This window comes from Portunus trituberculatus, chromosome 37 (genome assembly GCF_017591435.1).
Source record: "Portunus trituberculatus isolate SZX2019 chromosome 37, ASM1759143v1, whole genome shotgun sequence".
Classification (NCBI taxonomy): domain Eukaryota; kingdom Metazoa; phylum Arthropoda; class Malacostraca; order Decapoda; family Portunidae; genus Portunus; species Portunus trituberculatus.
The window spans coordinates 16,801,540-16,817,888 of record NC_059291.1 but is presented as its reverse complement, the minus strand read 5'-3'; the positions used below and the strand labels follow the sequence as shown (position 1 = coordinate 16,817,888).

General features: G+C 38.3%; 1 protein-coding gene across 2 annotated transcripts in view; it reads right to left on the bottom strand.

Annotated features, from left to right (window-relative positions):
* Positions 1–16,349, bottom strand: part of LOC123513845 (glucose dehydrogenase [FAD, quinone]-like) — an 86,750-nt gene that overhangs the window by 20,384 nt on the left and 50,017 nt on the right. For both annotated transcript variants that reach the window (XM_045271256.1, XM_045271255.1), the window contains 5 exons: positions 15,154–15,288; positions 14,265–14,386; positions 10,401–10,457; positions 7,693–7,806; positions 5,524–5,680 (listed from right to left, as the gene is read on the bottom strand). In XM_045271256.1, coding sequence (XP_045127191.1) covers positions 5,524–5,680; positions 7,693–7,806; positions 10,401–10,457; positions 14,265–14,386; positions 15,154–15,288 — 585 coding nt within the window. The remainder of the gene's footprint in view (positions 1–5,523; positions 5,681–7,692; positions 7,807–10,400; positions 10,458–14,264; positions 14,387–15,153; positions 15,289–16,349) is intronic.

Here is a 16,349-nt window from a genome sequence, read left to right as displayed (position 1 = left end):
AGAGCAACGCGAGGTCAAGTCCGGATGACAGTGGGGAGATGAAGAGGGACATGGAAAAATAGGAATTGTCTGGAAAACGACGTGTGGGGAAAATGTGCACTCATCTGAACAAGGAAGTAGATAAAGCGAACTCAAGCACTGGTGTGTGTGTGTGTGTGTGTGTGTGTGTGTGTGTGTGTGTGTGTGTGTGTGTGTGTGTGTGTGTGAGAGAGAGAGAGAGAGAGAGAGAGAGAGAGAGAGAGAGAGAGAGAGAGAGAGAGAGAGAGAGAGAGAGCAAAGGTCAAGAGAGGCTGACTAGTTGGGTGGCTGGCTGGCAGGCTGGGTTTTCGATGAAGATAGATGATGAAAGAGAAAACGAGGACACATGTGAATTCAAATAGCTGAAGAAAAGACAATCACTTCCAGAATAAAGAAATGTATACATAAAAGAAAGACATTTATACTGAACTAGGGAAAAATAAACAAAACTGAAATAATTAAATGATAAACTTGCATCCGTGTGGAAATTGATGGAGAAAAAAGGAAATGATGCTAAGAGAGAGAGAGAGAGAGAGAGAGAGAGAGAGAGAGAGAGAGAGAGAGAGAGAGAGAGAGAGAGAGAGAGAAATTCGTTCCATGATTGCTTTGGTGACATACAAAAGACAAGAGAGAATATCCTAAGGCGAGAAGCGTGAAAGTCAGACAACAGCTTATGGCGAAAAGTACTCGCTCGCGTGCGCCGAAGTGACGGAGCCGGTGAAACACGTTTGTTTGGTTCCTCACCTCACCACCTCGCATAAACAAAGCGCGCCCAATTTATTCCATGTATCTATCAGTGGAGTCAAGATGTGGAATGCTTTCGCGACTCAAGGTACATGTAATCTTTCTACCTAAGTACATGCTATGCAAAATTCTCATATCCATCGATATACTAGCCCATTAGATAAAACAGATTTTCCTAGCTTAACTTACCTCATCTATCCTAATCATTAATATATACGTATATATATATATATATATATATATATATATATATATATATATATATATATATATATATATATATATTATGGCCAATAGCGCCTGTATGTATACTTGAAGAGTACGGGAAGCGCTGTCCAGCTTGCACCCATTAGCGGCGCAGGGAATTTTATTTATAGTGGTATCCGTATTAGGGGCCATATCACCACCCAAGTGCATCTTGGGTGGTGATATGGCGACACGTAGGTAACTTTAAACCACTCAATAAATGACAAAGTTTCAAGAAGGTCCGCGGTGGGATTCGAAGCTACACATGGACATCTGTCCGATCCCACGTTCACCACCTTATCCACTATGCCACTGTCATATCAATCAATCCATTAACTCCATCTTAATAACAATCTAATTAACATTTCATGAGGGATAGATAATAACGAGTTCATTTTCCATACATACTTCCAAACTTTTATATTCATTGCTATACATACAGTTAACGTAATCTTATTATTCTTATATAGTGTAATTTAACTGTGCATTCCATAATAAAGTTATAAGTTTAGAGAACTCTAGTAATAACCTAACCTAACATTATTAACCTAGGTAAGTCTGACCTAACCTAACATTTTACGATGAAAGAAAAATAAAGTACTAGTTATAGGAGGCTATAGAACTTTCGTATTAACTGTTATACAGACCTGACCTAACCCAGTGTAACGTACCATAACATATACAAATATAGCTTCAAGAATTCCTTACACACATCAATAAAGAAACAAGAAGAAGAAAGGTAAAGCGTGACAAAATCGTATATTTACACCAACCCGGGAATCCCACGCAGGGTGGCCAAGTGAAAGCACACACACACACACACACACACACACACACACACACACACACACACACACACACACACACACACACGAAGTCATTTGAAAAAAAAAACACAAGACAAAGAAGCTACACGGAAAAGTAATACGAAACTATAACCAGACAAGTGTTTTTGCAAGTTTTTTTTTTTATCACTTTTTTTTTTTTTTTTTTTTTTTTTGCTTCCATCATCCGCTGTTATTCTTACCGCAATTCCAGTTTGGCCACGTGACTAAGCGAAGCTACTGGATCGTTTTATTAACTTGCTACCTCCACTATTGTTTGTGCGATGTTTATCTTTTTTCCATCTTGTTTTTGTGTGCTTATGAAATCATTACTCTGCAGTAATAGCAAGGATATTAATTCATATATGTTAATATTGCCGTCACTTATTTGTTTAAATCGACAATTTGGCTTTCCATCTTGTTTTTGTGTGCGTATGAAATCATTACTCTGTATCACTAGTAAGGAAATTAATTCAAGTACATTAATATCAAAACCATCTGTTTTTTAGATCGATAATCTGGCTTCAATTTTTTTTCGCATCTCTGGAAATTAAGTATTTGCTTCATTATCAACTGCAAAAAAGTAATGTAAATCGTATTATTATTGTTGGCGTTCATTTTATGGTTGGGCTTAGAATTATGTGCCTACTTCATTAATGAGCGGAAAAAATACTGTACATTATATTTATTACGGGTTGCTGGTGTTTATCTTCTTATGTGTGGGGCTGCAATTGTATTAAAGAGGAGAAAATCACTGCAATTGTTTCGTGTTACTGATGTTTCACCTTTTTTTTCGAGAAAGAAATCTGTATATGCTTGTTTCAAAGTTTATTAATCTAGTAATTAACTATTTATCTATTTTTAGGCAAAAATACATTTTTCTCTGAATTGCTAAGTTGAAGATATCAAAAACATTAATAGTGTATTTAGTGACTGGGTCTTGTTTTACTGTTCATGCTTTACTTTAGAAGAACAAATATAATCTTGCCTCGCCACTATAGAGCCAAAACATTTATAATTCACTGTTAAGTGTTCTCAGGTTTGTTTCAATGCGTATTCTTATTTCTAAGAGATCGAAATACATTTACTTAATTAATATGTCTAGATAAGCAACAACAAACAAATAAATGATGGGTTAATCCTGTTGCGTTTGATTTTATAATCTATTATTAATTTTTGGTATTGAAATACGTAAATTCTTAATTCACTAAGATTAAAACATTAAAAAAATACTCTTAAAGTATGGCATAAGAATAAGACTCATTCAACCGTATCCGTCATATTTCTTTTAGCTTGGTTGAACAATATGCACGAGGAAACACACACACACACACACACACACACACACACACACACACACACACACACACACACACACTGAGTAAGTACTTTATCGCAGCAGTACATCTTCGACTTTTATTAAGCGATGCAAGTATTTAAGAACACTACCACTAGCGAATGAAAGTAGTTTACGCGAGTTTTTGCTTTAGTATTCCAGTTTTCTATGAGGGAAGGAAAGGTTAGGAGGAGGAGTAGGAGGAGGAACAGGTGAGGCTCTTCCATAATTTAGGCCGGTGAGAGTTGACCACCACCACCACCACCACCACCACCACGACCATGATCACCACCACCACCACCACCACCACCTGCATTTCCACTCCAACCCAACGCCACTCGGGAATGACTCGACACAAGGCCAAGAGTGAGATCAGGGGCTTTGTTTGATGGCCACGATTAAACATGATAAAGAAAACGGTGTCTTTGTTTACATTTTCTTTCTTTTTGACCTGATAAAACACGTTCGATTTCACTCTTTTGTCGCTTTCTATTTACTTTTCTCAATCGTCACTGACTGTGTGTGTGTATCGTGAAATTCTTGATTTATCAATGAACGATGTTTCCTCTCACTTCTTAAATGACATCTAAATCTATGTTTTTCTTTTATGTAACGTGATATATCATAGCGATTCAAATTTTTCTTCTGTTATTATTACCCATTTCTTTACTTCGCTTGAATGCCTATGTATGTAGCGTGGAATTAATGTTTTTATAAATAATCATTTCTCTCACTTAATGAGTAACGATTACATCTGTCTTTTAAAGTAATATGAAATATTCAAAGTAATACGTGGTCAAATAAAAGTGTGATTTCAAAAAAAGATAGGACAGCTTGCCACAAAATGGCCTAATAACGGCCAGCAGTTCCATGTTTGTTATTTCTTCGTTAATGCATTTATTTATACATTTCATACATGAAGAGTCAATGGAAAATGAAAAATTGTGAAAAGAATCAAAACTTGATAAATTCCCGCCACTTAAGAGAACAAATGAAACAACAAAAACAACAATCGAAAGGGTTAATATTAGTTTTAGCGTAAAACAAGATAGGAAAACAAATCAACATTAAGAAATATCATTGAGTGTCTAAGACACCCGCTGAACCCTCCTCCACAAAGAAACAAGACTCACCTGCCTGTCTGTCTATTAGCACTAGACTCCAGGTGTGTAGGAGTAAGTACGTGACAAGCGACAGGTATGCACATGAAAGATTGGTATGCACAGGCTCTGAATGAAGTGCTATTTTCTTTTTTTATCGTCATGTGACCAAAAGCTCTGTGTGTGTGTGTGTGTGTGTGTGTGTGTGTGTGTGTGTGTGTGTGTGTGTGTGTGTTTGTTAGTGTCATTGTTTCAGTTTCACTGATCTGCTTTAGTTTCTCTCTCTCTCTCTCTCTCTCTCTCTCTCTCTCTCTCTCTCTCTCTCTCTCTCTCTATCCTTTTCTTCCAAACTTTCAATAATTTTTTTCCTAAGCTACAAAAAAGAAACAAGAACCGGGAGAGGCAAGGCAGGTCTCGGGGAAAGCTTGTTATTCGCTGCGAGGAGAACACGAAGATTTGAAGAAGAGCTGTTATGGACGAGAAGGGCTGGGCAGGGTGGGGTATTGGGAGCGAGGCGGGAGGGGTAGGGCAGAGAGAGAGAGAGAGAGAGAGAGAGAGAGAGAGAGAGAGAGAGAGAGAGAGAGAGAGAGAGAGAGAGAGAGAGAGAGAGAGAGAGAGCTACATATCGGTTGATCATATTTTACACCCAATAGAAAACACGACAATAATTTTTTGTTTCTACCGCTAGTCATTTGTTAGTTCTTGAGTATTAAATTTCAGAGGAGTAGACTGTTTTTATTTAATCTTTTATTTTGATGAATATTTGTCTCATGTCATATTCACTACGTGTGTGTGTGTGTGTGTGTGTGTGTGTGTGTGTGTGTGTGTGTGTGTGTGTGTGTGTGTGTGTGTTTCTTAGATGGAAATCGGCGTTATTATGTCATTTAAGTGAATGATTCGATTAGGTTCACGTCATTACGTTTCATTTCACGCAAGAAATTTTTGTATAGTTATAATCTTAGTTGCAACTAATGATTTAATTAATTCTACTATTGCTGCTGCTGCTGCTGCTCTGACCACAGCACCTAATAATACTGCGGTTACTACTACTACTACTGTTACTACTACTACTACTATCGCCGCCGCAACTCAAAAGGAAACTAAATTGCACAAAGAGATAAAACAGTGAGGAAAAAGGAGAGTAAGGAGAGGAAAGAAAATAAATAGCTTTAAGTTTCATACCATCACTACCACCACTACCACCACTACCACCACCACCACCACCACCACCACCACCACCTCCACCATTACTTACCGTCCCTGTTGAAGAAGTAGTCGTAGAGGACGTCGGGGTGTGCGGTCTCGAGGATGTTGAAAGAGGAATTGGGGCGCGTGGTCCAGGCGAGGCCCGTCAGGTAGGGGTGGTCGTTCAGGTTCTGCCCTACCCCTGGAATGTCCACCAAGGGGGCAACCTGTGAAGAATCGGGGAGTTAACACAGGAAAAGACGATAAGTCAAGAAGGAACCTGTACTCACTTACGTTGTGTTCTATACTTTCTTGAATCTTTTACTCATCTTTCTGAAATGCTGCACCCGAGAAGTTATTGGTATCTATATAATAACCCGGTAATCTCACATGGGTGGCTCAGATAAGACACCACACATTCGAATACATACATCATTCATAATCTCTGTTAATCTCCGTCTTTACTCACAGAACAATAAAACGATAATAAAGATAAAAAAAAATTATAGGTTTACTTTATTTCAGAGGCTCCATCCTTCTTCCCACCACCACGCGTCACCAGAAAAAAAAATAATACCAGGTGATTATGTTGACCTATATTGGAAAATTATCTCCTTGTAAAACTATGGTAACTGATGAACTTACTTTCAGCAGGAATAGAACTGGAGACTGATGAACCACGGTAGAAGTGAACATAGTAATGTTAATGAAGCGCGTTTATGATAGCAGTGTGCGGATAGTAAAGAGGACAAGGATTCCACCAGGACTGTATACTAAAGACAACTGACAAGGTATGCAAGTTAACAGGAAGAGAGAGAGAGAGAGAGAGAGAGAGAGAGAGAGAGAGAGAGAGAGAGAGAGAGAGAGAGAGAGAGAGAGAGAGAGAGAGAGAGAGAGAGAGAGAGAGAGAGAGAGAGAGAGAGAGAGAGAGAGAGAGAGAGAGAGAGAGAGAGAGAGAGAGAGAGAGAGAGAGAGAGAGAGAGAGAGAGAGAGAGAGATTAAGTAATGCTGAAAAAAAATGCTGAAAAGAATGAGGAATCAGATTTCAACAATTAAGAAGAAAATTGACACAGTTTGTGAAAATAAAGTAAAAAAAAAAACAACGAAGAATTCAGACAAAATAATAAGCTTGAAGAAAAAGTAAAATCAAGCAAAAAAACCCCAAAAATTCAGAGGATGTATGTGATATTACTAGAAGCATAAACTCAATAAACCTAAAGAGAAACGGAACAAAAGGAAACAGGATCAGACAAAACCTGATCTCTGGACACTGATGAAGTATGGAACTATTGACGAGGAGGAGGAGGAGGAGGAGGAGGAGGAGGAGGAGGAGGAAATCGAAGAGGAAATAATAGCAACATCAACGACAGCAATAACAGGAAAGAAAACTAACAGTACAAACAACAATTGCTACATTACTACTACTACTACTACTACTACTACTACTACTACTACTACTACTACTACAACTACAACCACAACTACAAATGCTACCTACCACTACATCAAGAACAACAAATAAAAACAAAAAAAAAATCTAAACGAAACAACTGTATCTACAATAACAACTTTTACTCTCACCGGGCGCCGTTCTCTCCTAAAGGCATAAAACATTGCAGGAGGCGAGGGCTTGCATACCAATGTGCACGCGAATGTACTTACCACCATGCAGATGTCTTGTCTCGGTCACTCCAGTAAGAGGGGTGTTAGCTTGATAGAGATAGAAAGGTAGATAGGTAGATAGATAAATAGATAGTTAGAGATAACTACTACTACTACTACTACTACTACTACTACTACTACTATGCTGATGCTACTGTGCTTGCTACAAGAACTACAACTTCTGCGTTATCAAGAACCTGTAAAACATCAGCAATAACGATAAAACACTAGCAACAAGCAAAACAGTATCAGTAACCAAAGAAACAATAATTTTAGTACCACTACAACTACTCCTTTACTTCGTACCTACTATTGCTTGCTGCTGCTGCTGCTACTGCTACTACTACTATTACTACTACTAAAACCATAACCACTATCAAAACTAAAATTGCCACACATCTCCAACAACAAAAAAGAAAATAAAAACATGCACAAACCCAAACTAATTCTCTTAACTTCTTCAGACACACCCAGCACCTGTGATCTTTAATTCCACACTCCCAACACACCTGACACCCTTCACTCAGCCTCACAACGCCTCAGCCGCTGCACACACCCAATTCACGTCTGAACTTACCCCGTGCGAGAGAAGATGCTTGGCCGGACCGAGACCTGAGAGCATGAGGATGTGAGGGGAGCCTATAGCACCGGCAGATAGCAGCACCTCCCGCCTTGCGTAAACGCTCTTCATCTGGAGAAGGCGAGGAAGGAGAAGGTGAAGGGAGTGGTCTGTCTGATTAAAAGACTTGTCTTTTTTCAGGTTTGTTGGTTTGGGGGCTAGTTGTACTGTTACGTAATATGTGAGAAGAGAGGGAGCGTGGGAGTAAGTTGGAGAGGAGTGAGAGGAAAGGAATAGAGATACTAGAGGTCTTCTGTTCGCTTATTAACTACTGGTCTTCTATATGTAAAAGAACCAGTTGAGAGAGAGAGAGAGAGAGAGAGAGAGAGAGAGAGAGAGAGAGAGAGAGAGAGAGAGAGAGAGAGAGAGAGAGAGAGAGAGAGAGAGAGAGAGAGAGAGAGAGAGAGAGAGAGAGAGAGAGAGAGAGAGAGAGAGAGAGAGAGAGAGAGAGAGAGAGAGAGAGAGAGAGAGAGAGAGAGAGAGAGAGAGAGAGAGACAGAGACAGAGACAGAGAGACAGAGACAGAGAGAGAGAGAGAGAGAGAGAGAGAGAGAGAGAGAGAGAGAGAGAGAGAGAGAGAGAGACTAAACAAAATTTTTCTTGAATATTTTTTCTTTTCTCTAACTCTTATGCGACTGGAGGAGGAGGAGGAGGAGGAGGAGGAGGAAGAGGAAGAGGAAGAGGAAGAGGAAGAGGAAGAGGAAGAGGAAGAGGAGGAGGAGGAGGAGGAGGAGGAGGAAAGGGAGGAGGATGTAGAAGGTAATGAGTAAGATGGGAAGGAGAAGGAAGAGGAAGAGGAAGAAAAACAGTCCTTCTCCTTAATAATGATCTAAACAAAGGGAAACAAAATGAGAGGAAAAACATACCCACACAGTCACACCCACCCACACCCACACACACATCCGCACCCACACCCACACACTCACACCCACCCACACCCACACCCACACCCACACCCACACACCCACACACACACCCACACACACACAAGAATCGTATTATTGAAAATGAGAGAAGAATCTGTCTGCCACAACAAATAAAAGCACAATTCTCAGTGTCCTCGGGACCATCATCTCATGAGACAGACAGGTAAGAGAAGACATGCAAGACGAATCACCTTCACAAACGTCCTTTCTCTTTTTCTCCTCTCAGGTCTCACTCTCACTGTCGCCAAGACCAGTGCATTCTATTCTATGAGCTAACGAGATTTGCTATTCCGGTCAAGTTCTACTGGTCTGGCTGCGTTAGATAAGAAAACTGGAGATTATTAATAACAATGAAAATAGATACAAGTCCAACCTGGATTTCAATTTGATTTACGATGAAGGGAATAGCAAGCAAATGGGCAGGCAGACCTCGCATGCTTCATCTATATATTACTCTTACTTCTGATGTGGTAATGAAGCTTATTAACGACCATGTATCTGTGATATCTTACATCGCTGGCTTTATATCAAACAAATGTATCTTTTGAATCAGTTGTCTGTGTTGCTTTTCATGTCTTAAGCATGTTTAAAAGTAATCACCTATTCTTAAATTATTTGTTCTCTCACAATGACTATACTACAGAGATAGTAGATTATTATGGTTAGTTTTAAACAATGCTTCTTCGCCGATTTACTTTCATCCCTTAGTCTAGGCCTATTCTTGAACAGTCAGCTCCCTTACAAGGACTATTCTTGAGACGCTGCAGGGATAGATAAATTTTCATGGGTGGGTTTAGAATTTTTAGATTGTGTAGTTTTGAATCAACTTTATTTTTTAATCAATCTTTTTATAACACTCTTATTTGCTCTACGTAGATTGAAATTTGGTTCACAAAAGGGCTATTCATCATGGGCTAGAAATGCATGGCTTCTCCTTGATTAACTGTCGTACTCTTAAAGGCCTTTTTTTCTAATAACGACTATTTTTCAAGAACGACGGAGATGGATAGATTTTTTCTGTTGATTTTCTCATTAATAATGCACAATCCTTGTTAAAATACGACAAAATTACGTCAAAAGTGTTCTAGTATCTTCCACTAAATTCAGTCGGAAAGAACTGAAAAATACGCCAAAATAATTAAGAACAGAACTAGTTACTGATGCTTATCACACAGCCACCAAAGAATGAACTGCATTCTACTCTTTGCTCTTCCTTGGTGTTCTTTTGTGTTTCTAGCCCTAATAACAAAAAAATAACGGTAAGGTGCTTGTTGAATTAAAATTTAACACCAAGGAAAGGGAGAAAAAATAAAACTGGTTCGGTTCTTCCTGATTTGGGCTGACCTTTGCCGGGCAAGAAGCTTAACAGTGAAAGTAATCTACCTAGCATTGCCTCATTCGCAACTCCAGTGCCGCCATGTTATTTTTTCCCCTTTCGTTGGTCTTATGTCTCGGGTCTGACGGCACGTGTACTTTCTTCATGTCTAAATGTATGAATTAATTTAGGGCACGTGTAAAAACAAAGAAACAAACAAACAAACAAACAAACAAACACACACACACACACACACACACACACACACACACACACACACACACACACACACACACACACACACACACAGATAGAAGAAAGAGCAAAGAGGAGGAGAATACTAATGAAAGAGAACGTTCCTGGAGGAGGAGGAGGAGGAGGAGGAGGAGGAGGAGGAGGAGGAGGAGGAGGAGGATGGAACTCACCTTCTTCTGATGCTGGAACCTGACGCCAACCGCTCTTTTGTTGCTGTCGAAGATGATCTGTGGAAAAATAAAAGTTATGTGACCGCGAGACAACAACACAACAAAGGATTCAGAGCAAGAAACAGAAAAAAAAAGGAGCGTCACAGAAGCCGCGTCGAATGCCACACCTGTTACATAATGCGAAAGACAGAAAGTGTAAGAAAAGAAAGCAGATGAAAGATGAAGTGTGGTGAAAGGATGCGCGACAAATATGCGAGTTTGATTTAAAAACAAGTTAGGGTTTTTGTGCAAAATAGAGATAACAGAACCAGATGTTAGCATATGCAAATATGATAATATAAAACAATTTTGAAATTTAGAAAAAGTCAGACAAAAATCAAAAGAAAAAAAAGGCACTGAAGATATGACACCAGACACTATGTAAAAAAGAAAATAAAAACGAGAGGATAAAAAGTTATATTAAGCATTACTCGAAAGTATTCCAAACAAAAACAGAAAATTAAGAAATGTTGTTATCGCATGACCAGCAATTGGAAAAAGAAATTATTTGAGAATAAAGTAAGCGACCAAACGGTATGGCATAAAAGAGACATTATGAAATACAAGCAAAGAAACATTAAACAAGGCTCCAGATAACATATAATAAAAAAGTAGAAAAGGATCTATAAATTTAAAATATCAGATCAGGCATAAGAAAAAAAGGAAAATAAGAACATTATCTAATATTCAAAAAGAATAATTGCAAAAAAAAGGCAAATGCAAGCTATAGCACAACACACTATATATAAACAAATAAACAAATTAAATAATATATATATATATATATATATATATATATATATATATATATATATATATATATATATATATATATATATATATATATATATATATATATATATATATATATATATATATATATATATATATATATATATATATTCATACACATACACTGCATGAAGACGTAAGACCTGAAGAAAGAAGACATGGGAAGAATAAAAAAAAATCAATTAGATCAAATGTGTGAACAGAGGAAGGAGACTTAATGCTTGTTAAATATAGCACAACAACAATAATAGTAATAAGAACCATGATCTCTTGATACCACGAGAAGACACACACACACACAAAAAAAGAACATTAATTAAGAGACATAAGTAGAATAATGAGATTTAAGTGGGGAATGAGGCGTGGAAACTAGAATACTTAAAACATAAAAGTAAATAAATGCATTAATAGAATATAATAGATAAAAAGTAGAATAAAAGTAACCGAAGATCAAAACAGCTTCTTAACTTGCGTAAAAAGTATTGAGGTAATGAACCAATATTTGAAAGGTCGAGGTCGAGAATATGAGGGAAAGACAGGTCTCATAAACTCTCAGAAAGGAAGAAACAAGGGCACGATATAAAGGTTAAGATCAGGTAAGAACAACTTTGAAAAGAACCTTTTGAAATTATAACTTTTGATGACTTTTGAGCCAAGAAGCTATGGATATTTTGAAGTTTGAGATATTAGGAGAGTTCTGAGCTAATATTAAGTGAAAATGGGTTTTGAGAAGATACGATAAGAGGATTGGGGAAATTTTGAGCTAAAAAGTAAATGTTCTTGAATTGAAATATTTGAGTTAAAAAGAAAATACTTTTGAAGTGAGAGGAAATTTTTGAATTATGAAGACAAGTATATGAGAAGTTGTGAGGTTACGACGTATTAAGTATCGTTGATAGATATATAGCAAATTACGAGAAGTTTTGAGGTGAGAATGTAAACATTATGTTTTAAGAAGTTTCCGAGAAAAAAAGTGTTTTAGGTACTTCAAATGAAAGGAGTTTTGAGATAAAAAGATAAGAAGCAACAAATTCTAAGATCAGTATAACGAAGACTATAAACAGAGAAAGGAACTTTTGCAGTGGTGGCGTGGAGATGAGAGAGAGGCGATAGAGACGACAAAGAAGGTAGGTGGTGGAAGGGGGAGTGGCCGAATGTAAGCAGACAGGCTGACGATACGATAATACTGATGATGAAGATAGCCCATGATGTAAATGGTCAAGCACAAGTGGTGGGGATGGTGGTGATCGTTAAGATTACAATGACTAATGTTGATGATAGTGACAGTGAAAGGTTACTTATGTAATGCAAATAGTGTGCTGTGGATAGTGTGGTGGGAATACCGTGGTGGTAATAGTGTGATGGGAATAGTGTTGATAGTGATTGGCATAGTGAGAAATCATTTGTCTTCACTTTTCATTATTCAAAAAAGAAAAAAAAATCAGAGAGAGAGAGAGAGAGAGAGAGAGAGAGAGAGAGAGAGAGAGAGAGAGAGAGAGAGAGAGAGAGAGAGTGCATTCGAGCTCTCCTCTTGCTTCCGAACTTTCCATTTCTCGTTTTTATGAACGTGCTTGAGGAGACTTTGTTCTCTTGTTGCTTGTTCATTATGGTTGGAGAGGGACAGTGTATAACCTTTTGTTCTGTAGGATGATGAGTCTCTCCATATTTGGGCGAGACGGAGAGGGAGTGAAAGAGTAAAATTTAGAGCGCACCCAACTTTGATAATAGTCTTCACCTTCACTCTCCATCTGGTAACACTCATTTGGAGGTCTTTTGATATTCAGAGTACGAAAGAATTTGTATGGACGCAATAAGTTGAAAGAAAAGGAAGTCAATGTCTCCTCTCGGATACTGTGTTTGAAAGACTATTCCTGAGTCAAAAGAAGCTATAGGTATTAATGATAAGAAAAAAAAAAAAATTGGGTGAAGGAGTTACAGCGGCACCACACTGAAAAAAGACTCGGCGAACGCAAACTTCAGGAGGAAAATCTTTAAGGGAGAAAGTTAAGTGGGGTCCTCTCAATGCCTGGCGAATGGCGAGCGACGAAGAAAAAAAAAAAAAACACACAGCCAGGACAAAGATGTATACTGATAGTTAAATGATATTAATATTCAACATTCTCTTCCTTTGTTTTTATAGTTTTCGATACATTTTACGTCCTCAGATCTCTCATTAATCCATTAATTGACAGTTTTTGCAAGGTGAGTGTCAAGGAGATCAGGGAACGTACTGTAGTATTGAGAGAAAACACAAAACACTAGGAATGAGTGCATCAGCTTACTTGTCTTCAAATCACTATAACACTTCCTCCATTCAATGAGAAGTGAAGTGGGATTTTTTTATAGCAACTCCTGACTAATCTAGAAAGCTAAAGTACAGTGACTTCTCAAGATAAATGCATCCAACCAACAAAATCTCGCCATTCGATCTCGTACTTCACCAATTTTGCTGATCTCGATTGTCATAATTTTTATCCTGTATCAACCTGCGAGGATTATCGAATACAGAATCGTCAAGGTTATTATATCTGTTGTCGTTTATTCTTTTCTTAAGTGACCTTTTTTGTTGTTATAGTGTCTTGAAATTCTGCGGTAATCTTTTTTTCTTTTTTTTTTTTTTTTTTTTGGGGGGGGAGGTCTCCTTCGTGCAATGTTTCAAGTGTTGAATTTCTAAGATGCAATAATGAGTGAAGCCATGAGAATGTATACCAGAGGTGCTCTTGAGAGTCTACAATATAAGGAGGAGGAGGAGGAGGAGGAGGAGGAGGAGGAGGAGGAGGAGGAGGAGGAGGAAGGCGAAGACAAGAATGATAAAAGACGAAAACGAAATAGAGGAATATGGAGAAGAACAACAGCAACAAAATCAACGGATTCAGACAATAATAAAATCATGTACCACCTACAAGAAGAAAATACTGTAAGGAAACGAGAACAAAGAAAACAACATCAGCAAAGTTAATGACTCTAGAGAAGAGGACGAACACCTGAAAGACAACGAAGATCTTAGAGGTAGAGTTGGAGGCGCCCACTCACCCTTGTGACGTGGGCGTTGAGGACCACGTGTAGGTTGGGTCTGTATACATTGGGTTTGATGTAAGCCTCCGCCGTGGACCACCTGATGCCATTCTTCACAGTAAAGTCCACCACGGAGAAACCTGAGAGAGAGGGAATCGTTGGTTGAGTGGCATTGTGGTGGGAACATTGGAGAGAGATTGTGTCCAGCGGTATCGCGTCTGAGGGGAGGGAATGTTAATGTAGTGGCATTCTGGTTAGAGCACTGGAGAGAGAGAGAGAGAGACAGAGACAGAGACAGAGACAGAGAGAGAGAGAGAGAGAGAGAGAGAGAGAGAGAGAGAGAGAGAGAGAGAGAGAGAGAGAGAGAGAGAGTGTGAACCAGAAGCGAAGTTGTCCTCGTTTCTTGTACTCCCAGTGAGCGATGACTTGCTTGTAGTAGTAATAGTAGTAGTAGTTTGTTGTTGTTGTTGTTATTATTGTTACTGTTGTTGTTACTGTTGTAGTTGTAGTTATAGTGGTTGTTGTTGATGATGCTACTGTTGCTTCCGATACTATTATATTATCAAATATGTAAATTTTGTTATTGTTGTTGGGTAGTATAATTCTGCTCAGACTTAGTAGTAGTAGTAGTAGTAGTAGTAGTAGTAGTAGTAGTAGTAGTAGTAGTAGTAGTAGCAGCAGTAGTAGTAGTAGTAGTAGTAGTAGTAGTAGTAGTAGTAGTAGTAGTAGTATTGGTGGTGGTGGTGGTGGTGGTGGTGGTGGTGGTGGTGGTGGTGGTGGTGGTGGTGGGCGGAGGAGGAGGAGGAGGAGGAGGAGGAGGAGGAGGAGTAGCGGTGGTGGTAGTGGTAGTAACAACTCAAGTATTAATGCCACACTCTCCTTCCACCGACCGCTGCCCTCTACTCACCTATCTGGTCTGGGTCGCTGGGGTCAACTCGCTTGTAGCCGAGCTGCTCTCCGGCCTTGATGAACCCTCCCACCACAGGCGTCTGCCACTTCTTGTTCTCCACCACCATGGGTCCTCCGAAGCCGTGGAAGGCCTCTGCCGGGCGAGGAGAAGGTAAGAAAGGTAATAGAATGCGTAGGAAAATGTTATTAGTGGAAGATAATTTTGTTACTTTCTTTCCAACGTGTCAAGGAGACAAATAAAAGAAAAAGGGGATCTTACAATAATGTTCCTCTATAAAAAGATAAATAAATAAATAAAAAAATTTCTCTCTCTCTCTCTCTCTCTCTCTCTCTCTCTCTCTCTCTCTCTCTCTCTCTCTCTCTCTCTCTCTCTCTCTCTCTCTCTCTCTCTCTCTCTCTATATATATATATATATATATATATATATATATATATATATATATATATATATATATATATAACAAAGAGAAAGGGAAAAAGAGAGGAGGGAGGAAGGAAAGTAAAGCTGGGGCAATTTTCAGAAATGAGACTGTAAATAGGAATGATCCTCGCTATAGTAGATCAATGCACAACCGTACATACGGGCACCAGCTATCTCTGAGATGCAGTGCTGGCACCAGCGGTTTGTATGATACTGTGTTGAGTACCATATTATTGTATTATAAACATAATTCTGAAGAAAATGAGAACCCTATTTATGAAAATCAGTTGATAAATAACAATGTAACAGTAATTTATGTGATTTAAAACTCGCGCCGAAACTTTTTCTTGATGAGGAAGAAGAGGGAGGGAGGAAACATAATAAAAAGGTGAAAGCAGAAAAATATTATTAATGTATAAAAGGCCGAGAAAAAGACGACCAAGACACACATGAGCAGACAGAAAGAGAAATAGACAAAGCTACATTGAAATCGAAGACGTTTAAATATTACAATGTGTAAATAAGAAAAAAAATAAAACGAATGGATATAAGAAAGGAAACTGAAGTGAAAAGGGAAAAAGATAAAAGTGAACGAGAAAGAAAGCAACGTAACGCAATGAATAGAAAAATAAAACAACGACGGAAACAGAAAACCTGAAGGAAAAGCAAGAACAAGAAGGGAAAGGAGAAAGGGAAAGATGGGAAAGATGATAAAAATGAAACATAAGAGATCGTAGATTAATGAATAGGTGAGAAATTTAAAAGACAAATAA